Below are 25363 nucleotides of genomic sequence, written 5' to 3'. Positions count from 1 at the left end.
TACAAAAGGTGAAAAGCATATAAAAGAAAATTTGACATTTTTCATTTAAAAAAACATACATAAAAGAAAATTGAACGGAAATCCCTTCTTCCGCGTGCAGACGGACTCTCTACGTCACTTCCGCCTTCGGCCTCCAGCCTGTCGCAACTTCCACCAGCTACTGCGATGTTTTGCTTCATGTCGTCTTAGTACCAGAGACATCCCGTAAAAATGGCCGGTTGTTCTTCAGACGTGGACCTGTGGAAGGTCCCTCTGGTGGCGCTCAACGTCACCGTCAGGAGAAAGCTGGGACTTTATCTGAACCCCAAAAACACGGTGGCCGCCGACTGGATGACGGTGGCCGAGGAGATGGGCTTCACCTACCTGGAAATCAAGAACTACGAGGCGTCGAAAAACCCAACCAGAACGGTATTGGAGGACTGGCAGGCCCGGAGCAAAGACGCCTCGGTGGGGAAGCTGCTGTCCATCCTGACGGAGGTGGAGAGGAAGGACGTGGTGGAGGATCTTCGCCCTCAAATAGGTGGGACATTTACAGACATAAGAAGTTTACTTCCTGCGCAACAGATGTATTTCATGTGTGGTTAAGCAGAATAACAACAACCAGATAGATATTAGATTTGCACTTGTGACCACAAAAAATAAAAAATAACATAAAAGGTGCAATCAATAAAATAATATTGTAAAGAATTATAAAAAGAACTGAATTCAAAGTAAGATTAAAGTGAAAATGTCAGCTTTTGAATCAAATTTTAGGATCTTTAACCAGGATTTCAATACATGTTTAAGCTGATTTAATGTTTTCTGATAGTCTGTTCCAGATATATAGAGCATAGAAGCTGAATGCAGATTTCCCACCGTTTGTTTGGACTCAAGGGTCTTTACTGGGTCAAGAGGTCAAACTTAGAACTGTGTCACTACCAAAATCTAACCAAAACCAAAATCTACTAATCGATTTAATTCAGTTAGCTGGTTTCTGCTTTTGATTTTTTTTCTACAACCAAATTTGCTTGTTTACAAGAAATGTTTTTGCATTCATTTAGATTTAAAGTTAAAAAAGTGCAACTCGTGTGCATAAAATTATGATTTTTTTTTAATAAAAGCTATTTTTATTACAAAATTGCTTGTAAAATAAATAATTTTGTAGTTTAAAATAATCTGAATTGCAATCACCATGTAAAAATGGATTTAGTTAATTTTTATTTGTTTATTTTGTTAATTATTGAGGATTATTTTAGACTCCCTGTACTTTCACAGCAATGTTTGCATGAATCCAGATGCATCACACTTAGTAGAAGTTGCTCTCTTTTGGTAAGTTTATAAAAATGTTATTATTTTTCCCCAGATGAGGACGTCAGAAAGTACTTGGAGAGTTTGCAGAGGAAATCTGAACCTCCGCTCCAGGTACCTGAGGTTGACAGTTGCGTTCCTCGCACCCCAGAAAGGTTAGGGATCACCGTGGAGGATGACCCTGAAGGTCAGGATTTGAATTAAACTCTTATCACATATTTGCTAATGTAAAGATTGGCCCCAGACTACTTGAATAAACCAATATAAATCCATTTAAGCAAATCAAAATAAGCTAATTTAAATAGAAAAGGTTATGGATATAATGCAAATGCTTTTAAATTTAATCCAAACATAATGCTTCATTTGGTATTTAATCATAAAGTTGAATCTCTGGGTCACTGTTCTGCACATCATTCTGGTTTCCTGTTTGAACCTGGTCGGTTTTCTTTTACTTTTGAGTCTTGGATTGTGGAGGTTTTAATGAAACGTATGAACTGATGTGTCGAATTCAGGGGCGCCGGAGATGTTTGACGCCTTCATCTGCTACTGCCAAAACGACTTCCATTTTGTCTGCGAGATGATCAGAGAGCTGGAGCAGACGGACCACAAGCTGAAGCTGTGTGTGTTTGACAGAGATGTTCTCCCGGGTTCCTGCGTTTGGACCATTACAAGTGAACTCATAGAGAAGAGGTGAGATATCGTCTCGCGTTGCCATTCTAGTGTCTAATTTAGCAAATAACTGGATGTTTATGTGTGCAGGTGTAAGAGGATGGTGGTCGTCATATCTGATGAATATCTGGAGAGTGATGCTTGTGACTTTCAGACCAAGTTTGCCCTCAGCCTCTGCCCTGGTAATAAAATAGACATTTATGGTAAACCACTTTCATCATGGTAAACTACTCTAAAAACGATTTCTTTTGATGTCTAACTTATCAACTGTTCCACAATAGGGGCTCGGAGTAAACGTCTCATTCCTGTCATCTACAAGACGATGAAAAAGCCATTCCCGACTATTTTGCGGTTCCTCACCGTATGCGACTACACCAAGCCCTGCACCCAGGCCTGGTTCTGGATACGACTTGCCAAAGCTTTATCTTTGCCATGAATGTGGACCAAGCAGTCAACCATGTTTAAAAGTGCCTTGTTTTTAAAATAGCCTTAAGAAATAGCTTGTGTTGTCAAATATCAAGCTGTTCCATCTTCAGCTGCATCTTGTTTTCAATTGCTGACATTGAATCCCACAAAGGATTTCTCTTTGTTTTCATTCAGATGAAATAATTGTGTATTTTACAATCGAGCTGAAGACCTAATGGCGTTGTGACTGATAATTCCACATGTTTATGATCACTTTTGCTTTATCAATCTTTTTAATTGTTTTAAAAAATATTTTTGTAAACTGTAATTTTTTTCCCATTTTTTAATAAAAAGTTTAGTGTAATTTCGTAAGGAGTTATCAAATTGGTCAAAACATTTCTGAACTGGTGGTCCCTTGTGCACTTTCTAAGCATGCCATTATGTTTTCCTGTAATATCCGTCATCACCAGCAGATGTCTCTGTTTTCCAGATGGAGAACTTTATTATTTACTCATGAAAAACCATAGGTGAAAAACGAACCACAAGGAAGTAAAAGTCTCATCCAATCAGAGGGCTGGGTTCGTTCGGAGCATTACGCCCCCTTAAAAATATGCTTGTCATTTTCCCCTGAGTTTAGTCTGTCAGGGATTACTTATTGATACTTTATTCTAGTTTATTATCTTTGTAAATAGAAAAACAAAGAACAATGTGAAAATGAAAATATATATATATAATAGTAGTTTGTATAAGAATGAAGCTAATTTTGACTGCTGGGCTAAATTTAAGCAGCAGTTGCAAAATATATTCGGTTAATAGAGTCGAAACTAGTTTAGCCCGAGCTTTAAACGTACAAACAGCGATAATATCTTACTTAAAAAAAGAATGACATAGTTTTTGGCGGCTGTGGTCTCCGTCTACAAGAGGAAGTGATTTTCCCCTACCGACCACAGCAGGACTGCGGCGCTCGTGCGGTGCACCTCGCTCAATATGTCCGCCGTTGAGGTCCACATTTGCTCGGCAGGAATGCAGTAGGCGGGGCTGCCAAGCTAGTGTCAAACTTTGGGAATGACAGGAGTGCTGCAGGATCTGCTAAGAAAGGGAAGTGTCGCCTTTGTTGGCTGTGTTTGGATAACTTCTTTTTTCGCACCGTGTCTGGGTTCACCGCCAAACCGCAGACGCTACGGTCTCAGCAGACACTCGAACCATGTCGGAGGACCCGAGCTCCCAACCCTGGTCCATCAACAGAGATGATTATGAGCTACACGAGGTGATTGGTATGTGATCATTAGCCTGTTAGCTTAACCGGCAGTCTGTGAATTTCCTGCTTTCAGCTGCTTCTCAGCGCAAACTGAGCTCGAAAAAGAGGAGAGAAATGAGTTTTTATCGCCGAGCTGGGTCGAGTTATAGGCGGCCGACGAGTTGACGAGTCCAGCCGGTTTGTGTTTTGACTTGGTAGCAGTAAAATGCTCCGGTGAGAGGAGTCTACCGGCGTTTTGCTGGGGGCTCAAACGGTACAGGCTCTGACTATTTGCTGGAGAGGAAAATAAAACACCCATTCACAGGGCGATAGTTTGTTATTCTAATCTAGAGTTCTTATTTTAGACTGAACCACAGGACTTTTAAAAATAGTTATTTATGGGCATACATTTATTTAGTATTGTAAGAATTTCTAATACTTAAAATAGATATGTTAAATAATAATGAGTCAGACTATTTCCTGAAATATTTACACAACTGTGCACTAAAAATGTACTATTTTAATTAATTTTCCTGAAAAATAATTATCATATTGAGAGCTTAATCCAGTAAAGGGTCCTTAGGTTAGACCTTTCACACTGCTGCTTAACTATGTAGCCACAAGGGGGCCCAAGTCTGAGTTTCCCTGTGCCTGTCCCCAGCCTGGACAAAAAAAGGTTTGTTTCAGGAAAGAAGTGGTGACAAAATATGATAAATTTAGCTGAAGTATTGTCATATAAGTACTTATTTTTCTTTCAGATAAGTATGCAATATGAGTATCCATTAAAAGTTGTACTTTTTTGCCCTTAAAAGTAATTCAAATGTAAATACGCCATGTCAAACATTTAAAATTCAAACACTTTTAGTATTTTTAAGGCTGATTGTGAAATACCAGGTGGTGAGAATTCCTCATTGAAATGCGGAGGGGTGCGCTCACTTTTTCACCCCTGCGAGAGACTTTTTGCAGGCCGGTTCCGAGTCCAGAAAGTGGACTTCCTGCCGGTGGTTATTGCATTTGGAGGTATTTACTGCCTGAATGAATTCAGTTATGTGTGAGCTCTTTTGAGAGGATTACTGGATCCTATGAAGCTTTTAACCCCACAGAAAGCAAATTGTGAATCTGATGAGGGGAAGGGAAGTTTGCACAGAGCGCTTTCATAATTGTTCTGCAAAAAACAAAACAAAAAAAACTCTAGTTTATTAGGCATGTTTAAAGCATGAATGAATGCAGGTTGGCCAGTCTTGTGAAGTTTAAAGAATGTCAGATAAAAAAAAAAGTTTTCAAATTGTTTTGTTTGGTTTCAATAAAGGGTGTAGCTTTCACCTTCAATTTGTGCTTCTTTTTTGGCAAACCTGTTTTCCTAGAAGGAGCTGGCTCCGTATCCATTTTTTTCCGAGCTTGTTGAGTGCTAAAACCTTGTTTTAGAAACCCCCCCCACCCCACCCCTTATATAGTTTCTTGGAAAAATTTAGCCTGGGTCACCCCCTCAAGATAACACCCTACAATTTAGCTTGCGTACAGAGATAAAGCCCCTCTTGTGCAGAAACCAGTTCTGTCGCATTTCCCTGAGCTGCTGCGTTGAGTACAAAGTGTCCATGTAGGTTTGAAGCTGCTGCGGTTGTTACTTACTGGGCTGGACCGCATGCATGCAGCCTGCTTGGGTTTAGGGGGAAATTGACTTGATCAACTTAGTTTTGGTAAATAGTTTAGGCTAGTTTACTCCACAAATGTACCAGATCTGATTAAAAGCTGTTTCTAAATGTAGAAAAATGTCGTTTACATCGGATAGCAACTAAGTAAACATCTGTGTGAGGAACTGGATTATTTTTTTTATTTATTTATTTTTTTTTAAATGTGTATTGTTCAAGTTTCTTTTCTAAAATACATGTTTAGTCAGCTTTTTTTAAGATGTGAGAAAAATTATAAAAGACCTGCTTCCACTGGCAGGAAAGTAAAATGATGTAGTGGACCTTTTATGTGATCCAACAAAGCAAAAAAAAAAAAACATAAAACAGTTTCATATTTCTGTTTTCATTCCAAAACCTTATAAAAAATGATTTAAAAAGCCACTTCTCCTCCACACTCCGACACTGTTGGCTAAACACTCTATAAACTGTTTCATTGCAGGCAGATGTTGTTCCACTTTATGTGAGCGTGGAGGATGCCTCTGCATTCCCAGCATGCCCTCTGAGGCTTTTGTTTTGGTAGTTTCCCCAGGGAAGGAAGAGTTGTTATTACACGGCTCACACCCACTCGTTTTCACCCCACCGAGCTGCGATCGCACCGGGCAGAGGCCAGGAAAATAGTGATGGTGGACCGTGCTTTGGCCCTGGAAACTTAGCGTCTCCTCGCTCGTCTAACAATCGCTCAAAAGAAACTCCGCTTTTATGTTGATGTTGTTTGGAGATGTTGCTTCCCAACATTCACAGCCCTGAAAGCAGTGAGGTGTGGTTGCTAGTTGTGTGACTTTTTTTTTTTGTTTTGTTTTTTTTGAATAATGCGTGGAATGCTGGCACGGTTTGCAGAGGAAATGTAGTAAAAGATAAATGACGTCAGACTCCAAACTAGCCTGGTGAGGGCAGAAACAAGAGCTGCTCTGGTTTTACCTCATGAGGGAGGACGTTCACACGTCAGATAATGTCTTCTAGCATAAAAGAAACGATATTCTGATGAGCTTTTACAGCTTAAGATAAATAGATTGCTAATGTCATACATTTTTTATTACAATTCCAGTAAAAATCTAAAAAAAAAATAATCAATAATTAAAGATGAATATTTAGCCTAAAAGTAAACTTTATAGCACATGTGTCAAAGTCAAGGCCGGGGGGCCGGATGCTAAAAAAGTTGCGGTTTTAAACGTGGAATTCTGCTAACTTTTTGGATTATTTTTGCATTTACTTAGATTTTTTATTGTGTTTTGAAGTTTAGCTAATATTTCATCTACATGCTAGCTGTTTTGGCTAATTTAGACTTTTTTGCTGTTTTGAAGTTTAGCTAATATTTTGAGCTACATGCTAGCTGTTTTAGCTAATTTAGGCTTTTTTTTTTTGCTGTTTTGAAGTTTAGCTAATATTTAAGCTACATGCTAGCTGTTTTGGCTAATTTATTCTTTTTTGCTGTTTTGAATTTAGCTAATATTTAAGCTACATGCTAGCTGTTTTGGCTAATTTAGACTTTTTTGCTTTTTTGAAGTTTACCTAATATTTTGAGCTACATGCTAGCTGTTTTGGCTAATTTAGGCTTTTTTGCTGTTTTGAAGTTTAGCTAATATTTAAGCTACATGCTTGCTGTTTTGGCTAATTTAGGCTTTTTTGCTGTTTTGAATTTAGCTAATATTTAAGCTACATGCTAACTGTTTTGGCTAATTTAGGCTTTTCTATTTTTTAGGCTGTTTTGGAGTTAAGCTACAATTTCAGCTACATGCTAGCTGTTTTGGCTAATTTACGTTTTTGCTTTTAGTTTTTTAGCATATTTTGAAGTTTAGCTATTTTTTTAGCTGCATGCTAGCTGTTTTGACTAACCTAAGTTTTTTTTATTTCAGTTTTTTGGGCTAATTAGCTAACATTTTAGCTGACTATCAGCTTCAGAGTTTTCATCTATCAATTTCAGCCTCTGCAGAAGCCAAATTCAGCTTATAGCATTCCCACTGGCATTATTGCAGGTAATGCAACATATCTAGTTCATAATTAAGTTAAAATTTTACATTTTTAAAGTTTAAAAAGTTTAGTTTTAATGTGTTCAAGTTCAATTAATATTTATCATGTTCGCGACCTAAGGTGTGTTTTGGATTTTGGCCTCTTTTTCGATTGTTTGACACCCCTGTTCTAACAATCCACAGAGAGAATCGGTTGAAAAAATGTAGAGGGACTTGAAGAGCCTCTTGAGCTTCTTCGTGTCAACTGTCGACTCCCAAAAAAAGCAAACATGTTAATCTAAGGATTAAGGCCCTCGTCGGAGTGCATTTAGACAGAGAGGAGAAATCGACATTCTTTCAGAGCTCATTTACACGCAGCGTTACCCTCAGAGAGAGTTCATGCTAAGACGGATTTGTTTGGAGGAAACATGCTTACAGAAAACACTGGCTGCCTTTTCAAAAGATCACGGCTGTTTTGTCAATGTTTCTTCTGCATCAAGATGTTTCAAACAGTTTTTGTTTTGAGAAGCTCTGCTGGATATTATTCATTTTATGTCGGGATACATTTTTATCTGCGTATGAGGATAATAATTTTACTTTTTTTCATTTAACCCTTAATGCCTGTTGTCGCAAATATGCGACAAACCACTAAAAGCATCTAAATGTAACCTAAAAAGCACAAGTGAATAACTTTTGTAATTTCTTTTTTTATACCTATAAATAAATTCTGGAATAAATTAATGGAATAAGATCTATCATTATTATAGGAAGAAGAATTCTCCACACAGACTTTAGTACATGACTTTTCTTTTTCGTCATCTTTGATGTATTTGGATATTTTTGGCAGCAGTTCCAAAACAAAGATGAAGCCAGACAAAGTTTTGTACATGAAACAAGAAAAAAGGAAAACAGGAAACTCCGCCATGACGTGTAAACACGCCATATTTTCAGCTGGCAGCTGAAACGCCTTCATTAGATTTCGACTAACTCGATTTAAAAAGTTAAATTCACTTATCCACTTTCAAAACAAGTGAAATCTTGTTGTTTGTCCAGAAATAGAAAATATTAACTTTTATTTTGTCTGATGAATGATAAATTCGATCAGTGCAGTCATTTATTAAGATCAATTTTGGCATACTTTCTTTTTTGGTTTGTTGAAGTTTTAGGTGATTGCTCTTCAGTGTGGGTCTTTATGTGAGGGACAGATTGGGCATTTTTTTGGACTCATTTTTTTAAATCAACTTTTGAAAAAACCTTTATCACCATTCCAGCTGCTTACCAGAGCTGTCATTGTGCATTAATATCTGAAAGGCTTGGTTTGGAATTCATTTACATCTTCTAACATTATGCCAAACTGTTAAAAAAAATTAAAAAATGCTTGATCTCTGTCATTATTCTAGTTTCTTGGCAAACAAAGTGTTTTTACATTCAGCAGTTCCCTGAAATTTAAAGGCCCACACCAATTAAAAAATTGTGTTTTTTTTTTTTTAATATGTTGTTGTGGCTTTTTTCTGATATATTCAGAACAGTATTTCTTTATTCTAATTATTGTGAATCAGGAGCAAAAGGAAGAAAATATAAAATTTGAAAAATATTGTATTTGTGACATAGAAAATATAAGGTGGTCGGGCCACCAGCTCCCTGCTCTGCTCCTCAATTGCTTGGGGAAGGGGGGGTGGTGTTGCTCCATGCCAATCAACTCAGGCATTCCTTCTGCCGCTCTGCAGAAACTATGTCCTGAAAAACAACAGATTTTTTTTTTTTTGCACTTTAGCTAAAAACGGGTAATATTCATTCATAAATGACCACTAGGAACGCTTTTACAATTGATCAAAAGGTAAACAAAGTCGGTCTTTAGCACAGCAACCCATTTCTATATCAACACTCTGGTCCATATTCCCTAATCAAGCATGCCCAGTTAGGAAATTGATTTTTAGATGCATCAATTATAATCCATAAACAATTCTGAATTATTTAATGAATTTTAAATAATCGATAATTCATATGATTTAAAGCAAAAGTAACAAGCGGAACTAAACACAAATCGTTTTTGCCTCTGACAGTTTTGAAGAGCGCACAAACATGGCTGACCTTCCAGATCTCGTCATCCAACCAGCCGCAACTTCACTTAAAGCGACCGTTTGGTAGCATTTTGGTTTTCATAGTTTCAAGTTTCAATTGGAGAAAAAGTCTCACGGTGTGTAAGTTATGTCAGACCAAAATAAAATGTGTAGGGAACACAACAAATTTACAAAATTATGTGCATCTAGCAAGGCAATAAACATCATTTATTTAGTTTGACGGGAGTTGAAGAGCGTTTCATTAAAGCTGGTCTAATGTTAATCGATGACTAATCGACTATTAAAATAGTCAACGACTGATAGTAATCAACTAATTTAATAGTCGATTAGTCGTTACTTCATATTATATGGAGTCAGAGTGTAGTAAAGTGGAAAGTTACAATGGCATTATGCTAGTTTTTTGGACTGTTTTGGCATTTAATGAGGTTTTTTTAGGCTATTTTGGAGTTTAGCCAATATTTCAGCTGCATGCTAGCTATTTTGGCTAATTTAAGCTTTTTTTTTTTAGTTTTTTTAGACTAATTTGGCATTTAACTAATATTTTAGTTTGCTGTCAGCTTCAGCATTTTCAGCTATTAGCCTCAGCGATTCAGCTATCACCTTTAGCATTTTTAGCTATCAATTTCATCATCTTCAGCTATCAGCACTAGCATCTTCAGCAGCCAAATTCAGCTTACAGCATTCACACTAGCATAATCACAGGTAATAGGCTATATATCTAGTTTTTAGTTAGTTTAAAGCTAATGATGGTTAAGATGTGTGCTTTACATCGGTGATTAGTCGACTATTATAATAATCGTTTATGGGAGCCATGGTTCAGGGACAATTTTTGCTTTTGATGTTATGAATTTTTTTTTTTTTATTATCAAATGACATGTTATTCATGTCAGATTTTTTTTTCAAAAAACAAGTTTACTGATCCTGTCTTCTCTTAAAAATGCACTGGAGTGGGGTGGCAGGAAGAGGAGCTGGAGGGGAACCGACAGCCTCCCTGTCGGGCTTCCTCCATAGAAGAGGGCGGATCACTACAACGGCGCGGAGTTGAGCAACCACAATGTCATTGGAGGAAACCGGATCATAGTTGTTGCTCATGTTGGGAAATATTTTTGGCATTCCTTGCATTTATTTGTCAGATTGACTCTTTACTGTTTTTCATAGGAAATTACAACGTTATTAAATTATTAGAAGAAAAAAAAGTTGGAGTGCATGTTGAATATAGCCAGAAGGAGCAATAATCTTGGAGAAAACAGCTGGATAAAAAGGAATAGACAGGATTAAAAAAAAAAAAAAAATTTTAATCCCCCTGCATTCTCGACTTATTAAAGCATCTTAAACAAAGAAGACTTTGTTCATGTTCCGTGGATACCATTATCAGTTCTGACTGAAGGGCCAGAGCGGCGCTCACTCTTCCAGACGCCACAGCCCCATTTCCAGAGAGCGTGGCGCAGGATCAGGACTACAACAGTTGTTGTGGAAACAGCTTCTGCACTGCGAGTACGAGCAGCAAGGGAGCCATGAAATGACCTCACACCGCGCAGAGTGGTCGCTCTGCCTCGGAGGGTTTTACGAGCGTGTGGCGCTCTGACGTCAGGTACATCAACGCTGTGGTGTGTTTAAAGCCATTCACATCTTCAGCAATCTACACACTTGCTGACACACATGGATTTTTTTTTATTTTAAATAATTTATGGTTTAGTCTATCAAAGTCATGACTGAATGATTGTTTACTAAAATAATCCAGAAAATGACTGTAGAGGTGCTTTAATGCTGCATTATCTGCCATTTAGTTTTTCTATGATCAAAACCTTTGAATAATGTCGATCTATAATCCAGAAGAGAGATTTCCAAATCAAATAAGTGTCAACTTTTGCTTTTTCTGACGCAAACCTTTTAGTGATGAAGTGCTGCTGGCCTTGTGCTTCGTTTGCCATCACAGCTGCTTCTTCAGACAGGATTTGGAAAGTCTGGTTCATAGTCGATGACCATGTATCAGTGCCAACCAAAGAGGAAAACAGAAGTCTGTTTTGTTCTCTGAAACTCAGTAGAAAGATGTAGGCGGTAATCGTTAAATTACAAATTCTGAAATTAAATTGATGATTCTCTCACATTCTCTTTTCAAAATAAAACAACTCACTTATATTTTGACGTAATGATTTTAATAGAAATGGTATAGTCACCATTATGCTCAGATTAATTTGTGTCTATAATGTAAAATCAAGGGAATTGAACCCACAATCTTCCAATCAGGAGTTGACCACCCTACCGCTGCACAACGGCCCCCTGGAGGCTCCAATGAGCTACTGTCGCTGTGGATAAAATATGTCTTAAAAGATGACAAAGGCTTTTTGATTTTGGTTAAAAACGTCCTAATTCAAACATCACTGGGAACAATTAATAAGTAATATATGGTTTGAGTGGGACTTTATGTCAATCACTTATCAAAGTTAATGCTGTCTTTTGCGATATGCATATCACACAGACTGATATTGGGAATCAAGTAGGGGTGTAAGAAATTATCAATTCGGTGAAATATCGCGATACTTGTATTGATTTAAAATACTGCCAAGTCGATATTCAATTAATTATTCATAATAAAACATGCAGTTCAGCTTTATTTTTGATTTCCACTTAAATAAAAAAAGCACCATGAATTTGCTTGAGTAAAACCAACTTGTTTATGAGATACAGTTGCAGTGCTTAAGTTCTGATCATTAAATATCATTTATTTTACAATTTTACTTTTGTGAAAATGTATTATTATCTAGATAATTCTTAAGTCATAATTTAAAAAATAGCTAAATATTGTCTGTTTGGGATATATTGAGATATGTATTGTATAATGACGTGTATCGCTATACAAAACACACACCGAGAATCAAGACAGACTTACTATGTTCTGGCATAAGTCCCTAGTGGTTATTCAGTGAACTGCACCCGGCTTCAGTCAAGCATGTTTTCAAATGAGCTTCAATCCAGAAATCACAGGAATGCCACTTAATTTCATCTATAAGATGTTATTTTTTCCCCCCAACCTAAAGAGAATCATGGGAGAAGGGGAACTAAGCAGGATCACCATGGTGATGTGTCGCTCTCTGTTGCAGGAAGTGGGGCCACCGCTGTGGTTCAAGCAGCCTACTGTATTCCCCGAAAAGAGAAGGTGGCCATCAAACGCATCAACCTAGAGAAATGCCAGACCAGCATGGACGAACTCCTGGTAAGTCACAAAACCTCCGCCGAACAAATTTGGGCGAAAACTCGTCCCTCCCTTTTTATAGTGGACGATTTATCAAGTGTGTTGCACATGTGGAGGAAGTTAGTGCTACCTCTGCTTTTCATTACTGGGAGCCTTCATCCAATCATTCCTGTCGATTGAAACACTATTCCAGTTGTTCTCTGAAGGAGGGCTGCACTTAGCGCCAGGAAACTATTAGAGCGCTGTGGGATGTCTTCCTGAACACTGACTGTACTGTGTCTTCATACTGTCAGTGCTCTCTATACATCACTGAGATGTTAGCAGCACATAGATATATTTCATACAGAAACTCCTCACTACTTGGGCACTATTGCTTAGTTGTTTTATTTACTGTGGAGGTGTTCTTGTCCATGTTCTTAAAGCAAAACTCTGATGTCAGAGTAAGAACAGAAGTTTGTTCAGAGATTAAATATAGTCAAGTGTCCACTGGAGATGAGTGCCGTCCAAAGACTGATTGGCTTTGCTCTACCAAGAAGAGCTCCTTCACCAGCTCCATGAATTCTGCTGGATGAATCGGGGGAATGTTGCTCCCAGATTCTTGGAGGAGGCAGTCACATGGAAAAGAGCGCTATCGGATTTCCTGCCTGCGGTTTTTCCCTCCACATTTCCACGGCCTGCTGCGGGCCCACTTCGACTTCAAGGAAGCATTAAATTGAAGCCAGATTGCTTTTTTTAAGGAGAAGTTTTAAACTGTTTTAAACTATTTTAATATTACAATTGTTGGCTTTTTTGGCATCAGTCTCCATATTTTGGAGATTATAATGTAGCCTTTGTGGAACAAAGCAGCTTAAATCCACAAAACTTTAAGATAAAGTGCTACTTTAATCTATTTTAAAAGCTTTCCCTGTTTTTTTTTATTATTATTATCATGTTGTTTTTAAGCAAAATAAAAAAAATTGTAATTTTCTTGGACATAAATCCTACAAAGCAGCAGCAATTCTTTAGAAATTTGCTCCTGAGTTGCCACGGAGCAACCCCGCCCCCACTTCCCATCATCTATCTGTTGCACTCAAAGCAGGGGGCTTGTGGCCCTCCCAGTGTATTTTCTAGGTCTCAAATATACTCTTTTTCTTTTCTTTTTTTTTTTTTTTAACATCTGCTCCTGATTGACAACTATTTGAATAAATAAAAACTCAGAAATGCAATTTTAAACTTAACTTTCTTTATCTTTAAATAAAGATTGGAGTGGGTCTTTTATCAATCAAAGAAAGTGCATAGAGGCTGTATTTCTCATTTAAAAAAAAAGTAAGAAATATTGTATATTGTGTAAGAATACTATTAATGTTACTACAATGGCAAGTCAGCAACTTTTTTTTTTTGCTTCTCTACATTTTGCAAGTATGTGTGTGCACACTTGAGTCAGACGGAGTCATCCAGAACGTGTGTGTGAGGCCGGAGTAACCGAAAGTGACATAACATTGGCTCTACAGAGGCCTCTGTGTGTTGGCCATCCCCAAGGATGGGTGGCACCAGAGTGTGACCCAGAGCTCTGCTCAGCTTCTTACAATAGCTCATTTATTTATTTATTTATTTTTTGTTGCTCACATTCATACTTGTCAGAAATCACACATGCTCAAAAGACTTGATATGAAAAAAAAAGCACAGATCTTCTTTTTTCAGGAGTTAAAATGACTCTAAGGGTGGAAGCTTTACTTCAGCAGGTCACTCAGAATAGAAGTTTCAGTTCTGTTTTCTTAAAACAAAAAGTGCTTGATTGTCTTTTTCCTGATGACACAGTGATATTTCAAAGGATCCTCATTTTCTGTTTTAATCGTCATTTATTTCTGTTTTTGCTGAACCGTCTTATATTGTTATGGTTGTTTTGATTTACTTACAGTATTGTGTTGTGTGTACATATTTTTGTAAATGATATTCCTTCAGTTAAAGATCAACCTATGGCATTTTAATTATGATTATTCAAGATCAAAAATCTTTTTGTGGGGACATAAATTCTGCAGAATGGCAATAATTTATTAAAAATATGCGTTGAGTTGTGGGCGGGACTGTTGGTGCTGCAGAGTAACCCCGCCCCTCTGCCCATCATATTTTCTACCCAACAAATAAACTCCTTTTCAAACAGCTTTTTTTCCTGCTTCTAATTCATAATTAATTGAATAAATAAATAATCAGAAAAACAATTCTGACTTTAATTTTCTTCGTGTATGTCGTCGATCAACGGAAAAATGCAACATAAATATGTTAAAACCCCAATTTTCATCAGACTGAATGTAATTTTAAACAGTCTGATAAAGGTTTAACTGATGCCAGGTTAATATTTAATGACCATAATTTAATCTAACAATAGCAGTAGTAATTTCAGTTCAAAGGGCTTTGTTTGTATTACAGAGGTGTGTTCGATGTATGCAAAATTACTAGCTGGAAAGTCTTTGTGAGAGACCTGTGAATACTTTCTGATGATATGCCTTTTAAACTGTAAGAATAGTTTTATGATTTTCATAGATCTGTCTGATTTGAACAATTTTTTTATGTTTTTATTGCTGGAAAGTGTGCAAACGCCAGCTAACTGCTCGTGCAAATCCTCCCAATTATACCCTTTTCTGTTTCCGTCTACACAAAGCTCCAGTAACCTATTCCTTCACTGTAATTGGGATTTTTTGTTTTCAGGAGGTCAGAATGATGGGGAAAAACTTAAACCAGTCAAAGTTACTATTAACTCAGTGAGCAAACGTCACATTTAGACTCACCTGTTGAGGATCACATCTGTATACATACATTCATTAAATCCAGACATTTTTAGCATCAAGACCATTTAAAGTAACTTGACAGAGCTGAGTCATCACAGACTAATTAATAACTCTTGCATGACGCACAAAATTAACTCAAAGGCATTAACTCAAACGATTTAAGTCAAGCCCTTCCACTGGAATGTGTTGCTAGAAAAAAGTTGGCACACCCACACATGAAGGAAAATAAAAACTGCCTTTGGGTGATGGCTGGGTGGATCTTTCTAATGATACGAAATCAGAATTTGTGGGAAGGTGATAGCGTGGGAGAGACTTTTTTCCTCATTAGAGATAAACAAAAAAAAAAGATTTATTTTTTTGGCTTTGATCTGCACGATTAATATAAAAAAAAGAAGATGCAAACATGTTTTGAGAAAAGTCTTTTGTTTTGGCTGTTTCTCGATTCTTCCTGGCTGGACGTTAGACTCCCACTTTTGACATTATTAAGCTGTGCGTCAAACATGCCTTCACTACACCTCCTTTTATTTTTTTTTTGTTTTTGTGAAAGGAGTTGCAGTAAAAACTGATGTTTATTTTTGTTTCTTTATTCCTCGTTACCAGGGCTGGTATCACCAATAATTTCCAGATTCGATTCCATTTTTTTTTCCCCCCGCGATTCTTTTAATCCTCTCAATTCGATTCAATTTAATTTTGAGCTTACATGGTTTGCACATTTAGACACATTTGTTTATATACATTAATTAATACATTAATAATCTCTATATGTGTTATGAAGATTTTCATATTAATCTGATGGATTTCACATGCTGTAAATTAATAATGAGATTGTAAATAGCATACAGTGTTACATGGATTCTCAAACGGAGAAGCTCTATCGATTGTTCTGCTTCTCCTGGAGGGCGTTTCAGTTTAGCCACTAGGTGGCGACAGCTCTAAAGCATTACACCTTATTTCAGAAGAAGAAGAAAGTCTGAGAAAAACTGTTTTAGTCCACAAATGGTTACTTTAAAAAAGAAAAAAATCCTTAAGAATTTGAAGAATTCATACCTGTGACAATATAAAGATGTTCATTTAGTCAGCAATGTATGTTTAGGTCGACTGAGCGTTAGCATTAGCCGTCCTATGGGAAATTGCATTATACGTTAGCATCAAGCTAGCAGACATTAGCATTATGCGTTAGATCGATCTCTATTTTTATGCATCGATTATTGATCTATTAGCTTAGATTGACTCAGATTGATTTCATCAACCCAGCCCTATACTTGTTACTCATATTTCATTAGATATTTGTTGAGCTTACCCCTTAGTTTAGAGTCTTATAAGACCTCTGAAAGTCTGTTCCTCTTTATGTTGATAAATCTCTTCAGTCAAAAACAATATGTATGTATCTGTAGTTGTTGAATTTTCTTTTTTTTGCTTTGGTTTCCTTCAACAGAAAGAGATCCAGGCCATGAGCCAGTGCCACCACCCAAATATAGTGACTTATTACACCTCCTTCGTTGTAAAGGATGAGCTGTGGCTGGTTATGAAGCTGCTCAGCGGCGGTAAGTGGGAATCTTCTCCATTCATATTCCTTTCCTTCCATCATTTCATAATTAAACTTACCTGAATGGCTGTAAAGGGAACTGTGAGACTGATTTAATTGTAGTATGAATGTCTATAAGTCTTTGCCAAGACCGCTGATGATAAACCAGCTTAAACAGGAAGATCTGGCCAGTTTGCTGCTTGTGATCCGAGCTGTTATTACAGGGGATTTTGTCATTGTGTTCCCCTGCTGCAGCTCTCTCTGGGCTGTAAGCGCACACGGCGCTATAGCTAATGACAAAGCACAGGTAATAACAGCCCACATGGCAACCGTTTGGCAGCGCTGCAATTAACGAGCAGAAGGAACATGAAGAGGAAGCCGCAAGAAGAAGTCTTTAGAATGAAACCGAACAGCATTGTGGGTTTTTTATGTTCAGTTCGAACATTTATTTTAGCCCCTCGTTTTGAATTAAACTTTATTTTCCCATCTCCAGTTTGTAGACATTAAAAGGATGTTTTTATTTATTTTTTTGTGGTATTTTTTTCATCTCAGACACCCATTGAAGCTAGTTTTATAGAACAAAAACGGCTTCCTCCCTCCCCTGCTGAAATGGATTGTGCCCAGGTCTTCTTCACTTAGGTCCTCTCCAAAGGCCCTGCTCAAGCAGACGGGCGTCCTCCCAGCAGGAGCGGCCGTAGCCAAACACCGCCCGCACCGTCTTTGCACGGCGGGCATTGAGTTTTTATGATGTGGAGTAATTAAATGACGGCCACGGCAGCATCTGCCATGGTAACGGACTCGAATGAGGTCGAGGCTGCAGACAGGCTCTCCACAGGGCAGAGCAGCATGCCAGGCTGGAGGAAGCTGAGCTTTTGCCTGGCTGTCTGGCTTCACGACGCATGAGAAGCCCCGCCCTCTGACCCCCATCCCGCCGTCTTTCTTCTTCTTTTGAAAACCCCATAATTGATCAAACAAAGCTTGGGTGTTTTTTTTTTTTTCTCGTTTTTTTTAAGCTGGGAAGAAAACAAAGTGTGTTATCACCAACTACCCCGGCATATTTTAGTGGCAGACCTTTTTGTTTTGGTTCTACATAATTTATTAACAATTTTCTTGTTTGTCGAGAACACTGCATCAATCAGGTTTTCTGTGATGAAAGCACAAACTTCATGTCAAGCCTTTTAAAAGTTATTATGTGTGGTGAATTCTGGCCATACCAATTAGACAATGCATTTTCTGCAAACCTTACAAGGGCTTATTATATAGTTTGCATCATGGGCTTTTTAAGCAGATTGGTGCTAATTTTTAGTGGAAAGCATTGACTGTTTATAAGAACTGGACTGAGTGAGTGGGAAAATGACTTCTGGATCCAATAAAATGAATTCAATTCAGTGGCCATTGGAGCCAAGCTAACATTAGCGTAGCAAAAAACGGGCGTGCATTTTCAGAGCTATCCAGCCGTACAGTTTAGAGCCAGATGTCAGGAAAATAATGATGTTCATGGACCTATTTATCTGCAAGTGGATGCATCAAAATTGTATTGGAGCAGGGTGACTTTAACCCGCCCACGGCAGTCGCTACGACACAAAACTACCTGAGCTTTTTTGAACTGCAGGTTTTCATCTGCTCCAGATCGAACACGATTTGAATAAAGAAATACTCAAAAATGCAATTTTAATCTTAAATTATTTTATGCACGTTGTCTATTATGAGAAAAATGCTTCAAGAACTTGTTAAAAGCATCAAAAACACTATTTTCATTGTTGTGGGTCTTTAACAAATATTTCATTATTGCAATGGACGACCCAGAGAGTTGAATTAGTAGAATTTCAATGTGAATCAAATCACCACTGCTAAACTTTATGCTATCCAGCAAATGATCGATTGTTGAAAACAGCACATGAAACGGCTTAGTCAAGTTTTGACTCGCATGCCACGCCAACGGCACTGACGAGAGGGTGTGGCTTTGACTCCTGACTCACAAAATAGTTACTACATTTATATTCCCAAAGCCAAATTCTATTGTTTGCCAAACCCTATTTGCCTTTACATGTTGAAAATAAAACAGTTCAATAACTCGGTTTCTTTAAACGAACTGGATCAGCAAAGCTTCAAAGCCTGACTGCAGCCCTTCCCATGCCTCCCTCTCTGCTTCCTCCACCCGCTTGTATTGGCATTCCACACAGGCCTTTAGCACAGTTGGCACACAGCTCTCATGTCCTTCATCCACTTCCTTATCCTCCCCCGCCTTTTGCTTCTCTCATTGTCTCCCTTGATCTCCGAGCTCTGCCCTGAAGAGCAGAGGGACTGTGCAGAGGATGTTCCTGGATGAGGCGTTGAACCTCTGGCTTTTTAAACCGTCACTCTTCATAGTCCAAGTCTGAAGAAGTGAAGACACTTGCTGAATCCATCTTTTAACTTGGTGGGGATTGATCTGGCATCCTTCAGAGTGGTCTGGATAATCTGCGGTGTTCTCTGCTGTCAAGACTGACTTTACACTCTGGGATTTGAATAAACTTCTCAGCTGAGGCGCTATTCAAATGAAAACAACTGACTTCTCCCATTGAAAGTGCTAAGGCAAACTGTATACAGTTAACCTGCCAGTGTCGGCTTCTTAAAATACAGACATGAGAATCAATTCTGATTTTTGAAAAGGAATGATAACGCTGCAATTAGCGTACATCTTTTTCCAACACTTTTAACACTTTACTTTACATTAACTTGCATCAACTTTGATGAAAATCGTATTTTTAACGTAGCACTTTTCTGATGCTCGAGGACATATAGTGGAAAAATTAAGCTTAAAATGGCATTTCTGAGTATTTTTTTGTTCAAATCGTTGTGAATCAGGAGTTGTCAAAAAAGTTTGTTCATGTGATGTAGAAGCTACAACGGCTACCCACAAGCTCCGTTTCACTTTATTCTGACACATTCGCTTGATTAGATCCATGTGCGTCTTCGTTGACCTCCTCCGAGCTGGCATCTTACTGGAAATCTCTAAAGACCATGTGACACAGCCACTATGTACATTTTAAAATTGGTCGTACAAGAATAAATGTGTAAAAAGTTATAAAAGTTGTGGTCTTTTATGTGAAATTTTCACTGATGTATTACTATTGAACCACGTTAAAACAACAGAAGTACAAATAAATATTTGTGCTTTATATTCAATGATGATTCATGGGTCAATTACGTCATTTTAATACGATATGTGCACCATATACGCAAAATAAATGTTATGCATCAGCGATACTTGCGTAAAGTGCTGTTAGACATACGTGGAATGGTCGAGAAAAGCCACAGACTTACAAAAATCATGCACAATTGCAAAAGATTTACATAAAAAACTGCATAAAATAAACTGCGTAGTTATCAACCAACCTAAAATTTTTAAAGACTAGGACTGTCAACATTAACGTGTTAATGCCTTATAATTGCTTCCCATTTTTATTGAAACTGAAATGTTAGGTTGGGGTTGTTGGAGGCTGTAAGCTAGCAGTAGAGCATTTAAACAAAGGGATGATGGGAAGTAGGGGGCAGGCTTACTCTTCACCAACAGTCCTGCCCACAACTCAACTGTGAACTTTTAATGAACTCCCGCCACTCTGCAGAGACTATGTCCTAGAAAACGACTTTAAAAGACTAATTAAAAGACCACTGGTAACACTTTTCCAATAGATCAAAAGATAATACACAGACAGCCTAAAGCTCATAGTTCAGTGGATTCTAGATGAACACAAGTGAACACATTTTTTCAAAGTTGTCTTCAGTTGAGACATGTCTTCTTTCTGGTAACCCAGATTATTCCACATCATTTCATTTCCTGACATTTGTACAGTCATTAGGACCACAGTTCCTCCTGGGCTTTGCTCTGCTGTCTCTCTTCCTTCTGTTCACTTCATTCCAGTTCACACACTCGGGCTTTGATATCTTGACCTGCTATTTCACGCAATCGGATGCACACTCGAGAGGCCTTTTTCCATCTTCACTCATTTGTTCCTTGACAGCTCTTTCTTTCTTTCCTCCCTCAGTGCAGGACCACATTTTCTGCTGTCAGTGCATGCTGCACACAAGCTTTTCTGCTCTGCCTGGCTGCGTTCACAATCCTGCAACAAAGCAGTCATCAGAGTTCTATAGCTTTAATAGGCTGAGGTTCTGAAATCATAAAGAAAGTGTAGCCTCACAGTAAAATACTGGAGCAGTTATTTCCACTTTTTGTTTGAGTTCTTCAGCGTAGCAGTGTGCTGATTGTGAAGATGTGAGGGAAGTGACCTTTTTACTTCTCTGCTTTGTTCCCATTCACCAGTATTGCACCACTTTCAGCCTTGCAAATACAGAACCTTTTTTTCTTTTTTTCAGAGATGTGCTCTTTTCTTTGTAAAGGTTGCACAAAGGAAGTTCTATTCTGACAGCCATATGACTTTTCAACCAGAATACTGCTGTATGCAAATGCAGTCAGGCTTTGGGACACGGGTTGACCCGTCCTTTTGGCCCTGAACAGGTCAGGTCACTTAACACACTGGCTCTCCATTCAGTGAAGTCAAAACAGCGGTTTACCAGAACCAACACGCCGGCTTTTAATGCAATCCTCCGCATGGTCACCAGTTTTCTGCTGCAACGTTTCTAAGAAAACTCTTATAGTGAATTTTGAAACAAATGGAAATGGTGATTACATAACCATTGACAGTATATGAGAATTGGACCGAGTGAGTGTGACGACATCCATATAAAATTACTTATTTCTGGCTCCAACAAGAAGTTTCAATTTTTTTTTTGCGATGGAACCAGACTATGTCAGTAAGTACTGATTAGTCCTAACCAGTCTGAGTCATTGTTTCTATGGCAACCACTCTGGCCAATCAGGATTGAGCTTGTTGGAAGTCAGCACCCCTACTAATTTTAATCCGTCAATTGACATGTGAGCCAGAAGGCACCACGTACTTTTATTGAGACATCTTATTGGTCAGTTTATGACTTGAACAACAAAAAAAATATTTTAAAAAAATGATTAGCAAGAACATGTTAACTCCTAAAACAGGTTGTAGATCAAGAATGGTTAATCTGTCGAATATAATAAAATAATAATTATTTCTCAATAGAATTGTTTTACAAAGGAGGAACTCAGTCAAAACGGTGGATTTCTGTTTATTATCATTATTAATCAAAAATATCCTTTTTTTTAAGGACAGTTATGTTATTTTATGTAGTTTTATTTATTCACTGCACCCTTCAGTCAGAGGAGGGTGGAGTTATCGTCTGGTTTTTACCTTCCGCCTTGACATTAAGTGTAAAGTTAAGAGAAAATCCATGTCACATTGTAATGAGTTATGTGCAAAAGAAAGTTTAAACTGGCTGCAGATATTTCATAAAGATTTAATAAGATAAAGTTGCTGATATGTGGTTACTTGTGAAAGAGATAAAGATTTTTATTTTTACTTTTTTTTATACCAAAGATAAATGAGGCTTGTCCCTGTTTAATAAAATTGCCCAGAAAGTCTATAGTTTTCTCGTCAGACCTGGATAAAGATGGCATCAAAACATTTCTGTAATTTTGCCTTTAATAAATTTCCACAAATCAGCAACTCGTTTTATTAAATCTTCCTTCTCTGTTGAATATCAATAGATCTTCTTTACCTTAGATTGTATTTAAGACCATTTTATGTGATAAATATTTTTTTTCTCTTAACTTTTTCCCTTAAAAGTTAAGAGAAACGGGTAGCTTAAAAAAATCAACCGGTGACTTTAGCTTTACATGAGCTAATTAGGTCTGAATATTTTTTTTAATTTTGGTGATCTCTGGCCCAAAAAGAGAGGGAAAACTGCACCACAGGAATTTTAAGAATTATTACTAACCAGAGTATTTTTTTATGAAAATATCATCAAAATGTTGATTTTTAAGTGTTTTTCTACGGAGAAATTGCAGCTGGATAGAAACATTTATCGAAAAATTGAGCATAGTAACTTCCTGAATTAAATCACTGTATTTTTATTTAAATAAGTGCACTTTCATGTACATTTATGATTGGTTTTAAACGATAATTAAGTGAGGATACAGTCTATTTTCAGGGAACTTTGTGTACTTCTTTGTGTTTTTCTCCTACTTTCTCTTCTTTTCTGCTGACGGTCACATGCTTAACTTTTGGAAAGAAAAATGAAATTGTAGATTCTAAATGTAAGGGTTTTCTGTGTATTTGCCAGGCTCTATGCTGGATGTGATCAAGCACATCATCTCACGTGGGGAACACAAGTCAGGGGTCCTCGATGAAGCCAGCATCGCCACCGTGTTGAAGGACGTACTGGAGGGTTTGGAGTACCTGCACAAAAACGGACAGATTCACAGGTTAGCTGGCTTCCACTCAACACAACAAAGACTCAACTTTTCCTACTTATGTTGAGGGCTCGTTTAAATAACTAATGGAATTAGAGAAATAACATCCTGTCTGGAACTTTTGCTGGAGCTTCTCATCTGCTATTTTTTCCCACATTATAGAAGGTCTTGTATTTGTTGTTGTTCCCAAACTGATGTGTCGGTTTACAAGGTTGTATTTGTTTCTGTCTGTGTCCCGTTCCCGTTTGTTTACAACTGGACTCCCAACTGGACTGTAAAAAAGTGCATGCTAGGATTTCATTTGTATAACCAAAAAAAGGAATTTAACTTGAACACTTACCACTTTGATTCAAATGCTTAAACCTTTAAAACGCTAGATTTGATCATTCTGCGGTTTTCCATGTAAAACCTGCACACTAGCAGCTGCCAGACACAAGCCAGAACCCAGGAATTCTTTAAACATCTGCCCTGCAGTCTACCCTGCCATCTTTAAGAGAAGAAAAGAGAAAAAAACTTCACTGTTTACATAATTTCCTCTTCAAACATATCGACTTAAAAAGTGGCTCCCTCACCACACAAATGGTGCACGATGGTCAGGTTTGTTGGTTACATCCTCTTATACCAACCATGCCATGAAAAGGAATTTCATCGATTAAGATTCAAATTTAATGCTGGAAATATCTGTAGGCTTCCTGTTGGAGCATGTCTCTAAGTTTGCATTAGACACCATTTATAAACATTCTGTTTCCCATTTAAATCAACGTATGCCCTTCGTGTGGTTTAGTGCGGAACACGGATGACAGCCCTGAAGAACTATTTTCCAGATCACCTCTTTTCCATTTAAAGGTCATCCAGATTTACGGGGGATGAAGCTGTTCAACCAATGAGGCTGCAGCAAGTGGTCATCCTTCAGAAGAGTGTAAAGTGAAAATGCCCACTTCTGACACCAGTTCTCATATTTAAGAATTTTAAGTAACTCTGAAACCACTTCAACCTGCTGATGTTGAAGCATTTTTACGTGAAAGGCGTCAACGATATTAGTGGCAGATTTTATTGGCACCTTCAGAAAGTGATGGATGTAGTAATTGATTTGTTATCCGCTACTGATCTAAACAAATGGAAGTCGGTGTTTAAATGAGTGTGATACAGTAAAAGCCTCAGGATGCAAGTTTCAGCAAAATGTGGCAGCATTATTGATCTAAACAAAAGAGAGATGTTTTCCTGGACTCAAACCAGCCTTTAACACCATGCAGTCTGCAAGGAGCCATTAGCAAAACATCAATAAGTCATTACTCCACCAGATGGCTCCATTCCCTGCCTCTGAGTTGGAGATATGAGAGTAAAAAGGACAAAAGGGGGTTAACAAAGTGAGGCTCACTTGTTTACTGGTTAATTTTAAGCCCTAGTTGAGGCTCCACTTGGGGGAAGAAAGGGAGGAGGTGTCATATGAGGTATTTCATCCAGCTCAAGACGGCAGAAAAGCAATTAGAGTCTTATGGCGGGATCTGTGGGGTCAGTGGGAGACACTTGTCACAAGACGGCGAACTGTTCCACTTCATCTTTCACAGCAGCTCAGAAAGTCACGCCTCAGAGCTGCTACAAGTCTCCGAACTCTAACAGTTTGAAGGCCGCTTTTCTGACTCCGGCTGCGAGTTCATAGCTCAAAGCAACTTTTTTTTTTTTTTGGTTTCGTCCATCCGCCTCACTTTGGCTTTGAACTTGTGTTGCATTGTATCCCCTCCTCCCTCTCTTCTTCCTTTTTTGTGAATGTTAATGAGGGGCTGCACTCTGCAACCTTATCTCAGCGCATTACATGCTGCTGCAGTGATCCTCAGACTCCATATTCTGAATGAGTGCAGGAGGAGGGGGGGATTCATCACTTCTCTTGAAGGATTCAGCCTCACACGTTTGTGTTTTATCACCCTGAAGTAGATTAAGTAGAGAAAGTCTGTCATATAGATTTCACTTTGTTCTTTGAATTTTAATGAACCAAAGAGCTCGTTTGGATTGTTGCAGGGGTGATGTCATCTCTAAATGCATGCGAGCAGTTCACTCTGAGGAAATAGTGGCAGAAGGTGGGGGTGCAGGGAAAACTGAATAGGTGATATATCGCAATATTGTATTTGACGATACTTATATCGATTTAAATGTTCGGTCTTATTGGCTTCGTGTTTTTTGTTGTTATGAAACTTGACTTTTCTAAGTCATAGTGTTTAAAGACATGGACGAGCTGGTTCGGTGT

The 25363-nt window shown here is 37.9% G+C and overlaps 2 protein-coding genes across 4 annotated transcripts in view; both read left to right on the top strand.

Moving 5' to 3' along the window:
* Window positions 1–90: 90 nt before the first annotated feature.
* Window positions 91–2733, top strand: myd88 (MYD88 innate immune signal transduction adaptor). Of its 2 annotated transcripts, none has more exons than XM_024279743.2 (5): window positions 91–520; window positions 1343–1474; window positions 1800–1977; window positions 2047–2159; window positions 2238–2733. In XM_024279743.2, the coding sequence occupies exons 1-5, from the start codon at window positions 211–213 to the stop codon at window positions 2390–2392; spliced, it is 888 nt and encodes a 295-aa protein (XP_024135511.1). In that variant the 5' UTR covers window positions 91–210; the 3' UTR covers window positions 2393–2733. The 2 variants fall into 2 exon arrangements, with proteins under 2 accessions (XP_024135511.1, XP_024135512.1); XM_024279744.2 differs by having other exon boundaries at window positions 94–520; window positions 2047–2138.
* A 556-nt stretch (window positions 2734–3289) lies between these two features.
* Window positions 3290–25363, top strand: part of oxsr1b (oxidative stress responsive kinase 1b) — a 35886-nt gene continuing 13812 nt past the window's right edge. The window contains exons 1-4 of one of the 2 annotated variants that reach the window (XM_036217428.1): window positions 3290–3628; window positions 12415–12527; window positions 16707–16815; window positions 22992–23133. In XM_036217428.1, coding sequence (XP_036073321.1) covers window positions 12513–12527; window positions 16707–16815; window positions 22992–23133 — 266 coding nt within the window. In that variant the 5' untranslated portion in view covers window positions 3290–3628; window positions 12415–12512. Of the gene's footprint in view, window positions 3636–12414; window positions 12528–16706; window positions 16816–22991; window positions 23134–25363 lie in introns of both variants that reach the window. The other variant, XM_024279741.2, reaches the window with a different exon arrangement.

The sequence above is a fragment of the Oryzias melastigma genome, linkage group LG20, assembly GCF_002922805.2.
Source record: "Oryzias melastigma strain HK-1 linkage group LG20, ASM292280v2, whole genome shotgun sequence".
Classification (NCBI taxonomy): Eukaryota; Metazoa; Chordata; class Actinopteri; order Beloniformes; family Adrianichthyidae; genus Oryzias; species Oryzias melastigma.
Note: the sequence above shows the minus strand (reverse complement) of the source record. Positions and strands in the feature narration are given on the sequence as shown.

What these genes read in the sequence shown, in the direction of transcription:
- myd88 (XM_024279743.2), top strand. Translation starts at nt 211, where the DNA reads ATGGCCGGTTGTTCTTCAGACGTGGACCTGTGGAAGGTCCCTCTGGTG. An exon ending in GGATCTTCGCCCTCAAATAG is followed by an intron (nt 521 to 1,342) that starts GTGGGACATTTA and finishes ATTTTTCCCCAG; the next exon opens with ATGAGGACGTCAGAAAGTAC. An exon ending in CGTGGAGGATGACCCTGAAG is followed by an intron (nt 1,475 to 1,799) that starts GTCAGGATTTGA and finishes TGTCGAATTCAG; the next exon opens with GGGCGCCGGAGATGTTTGAC.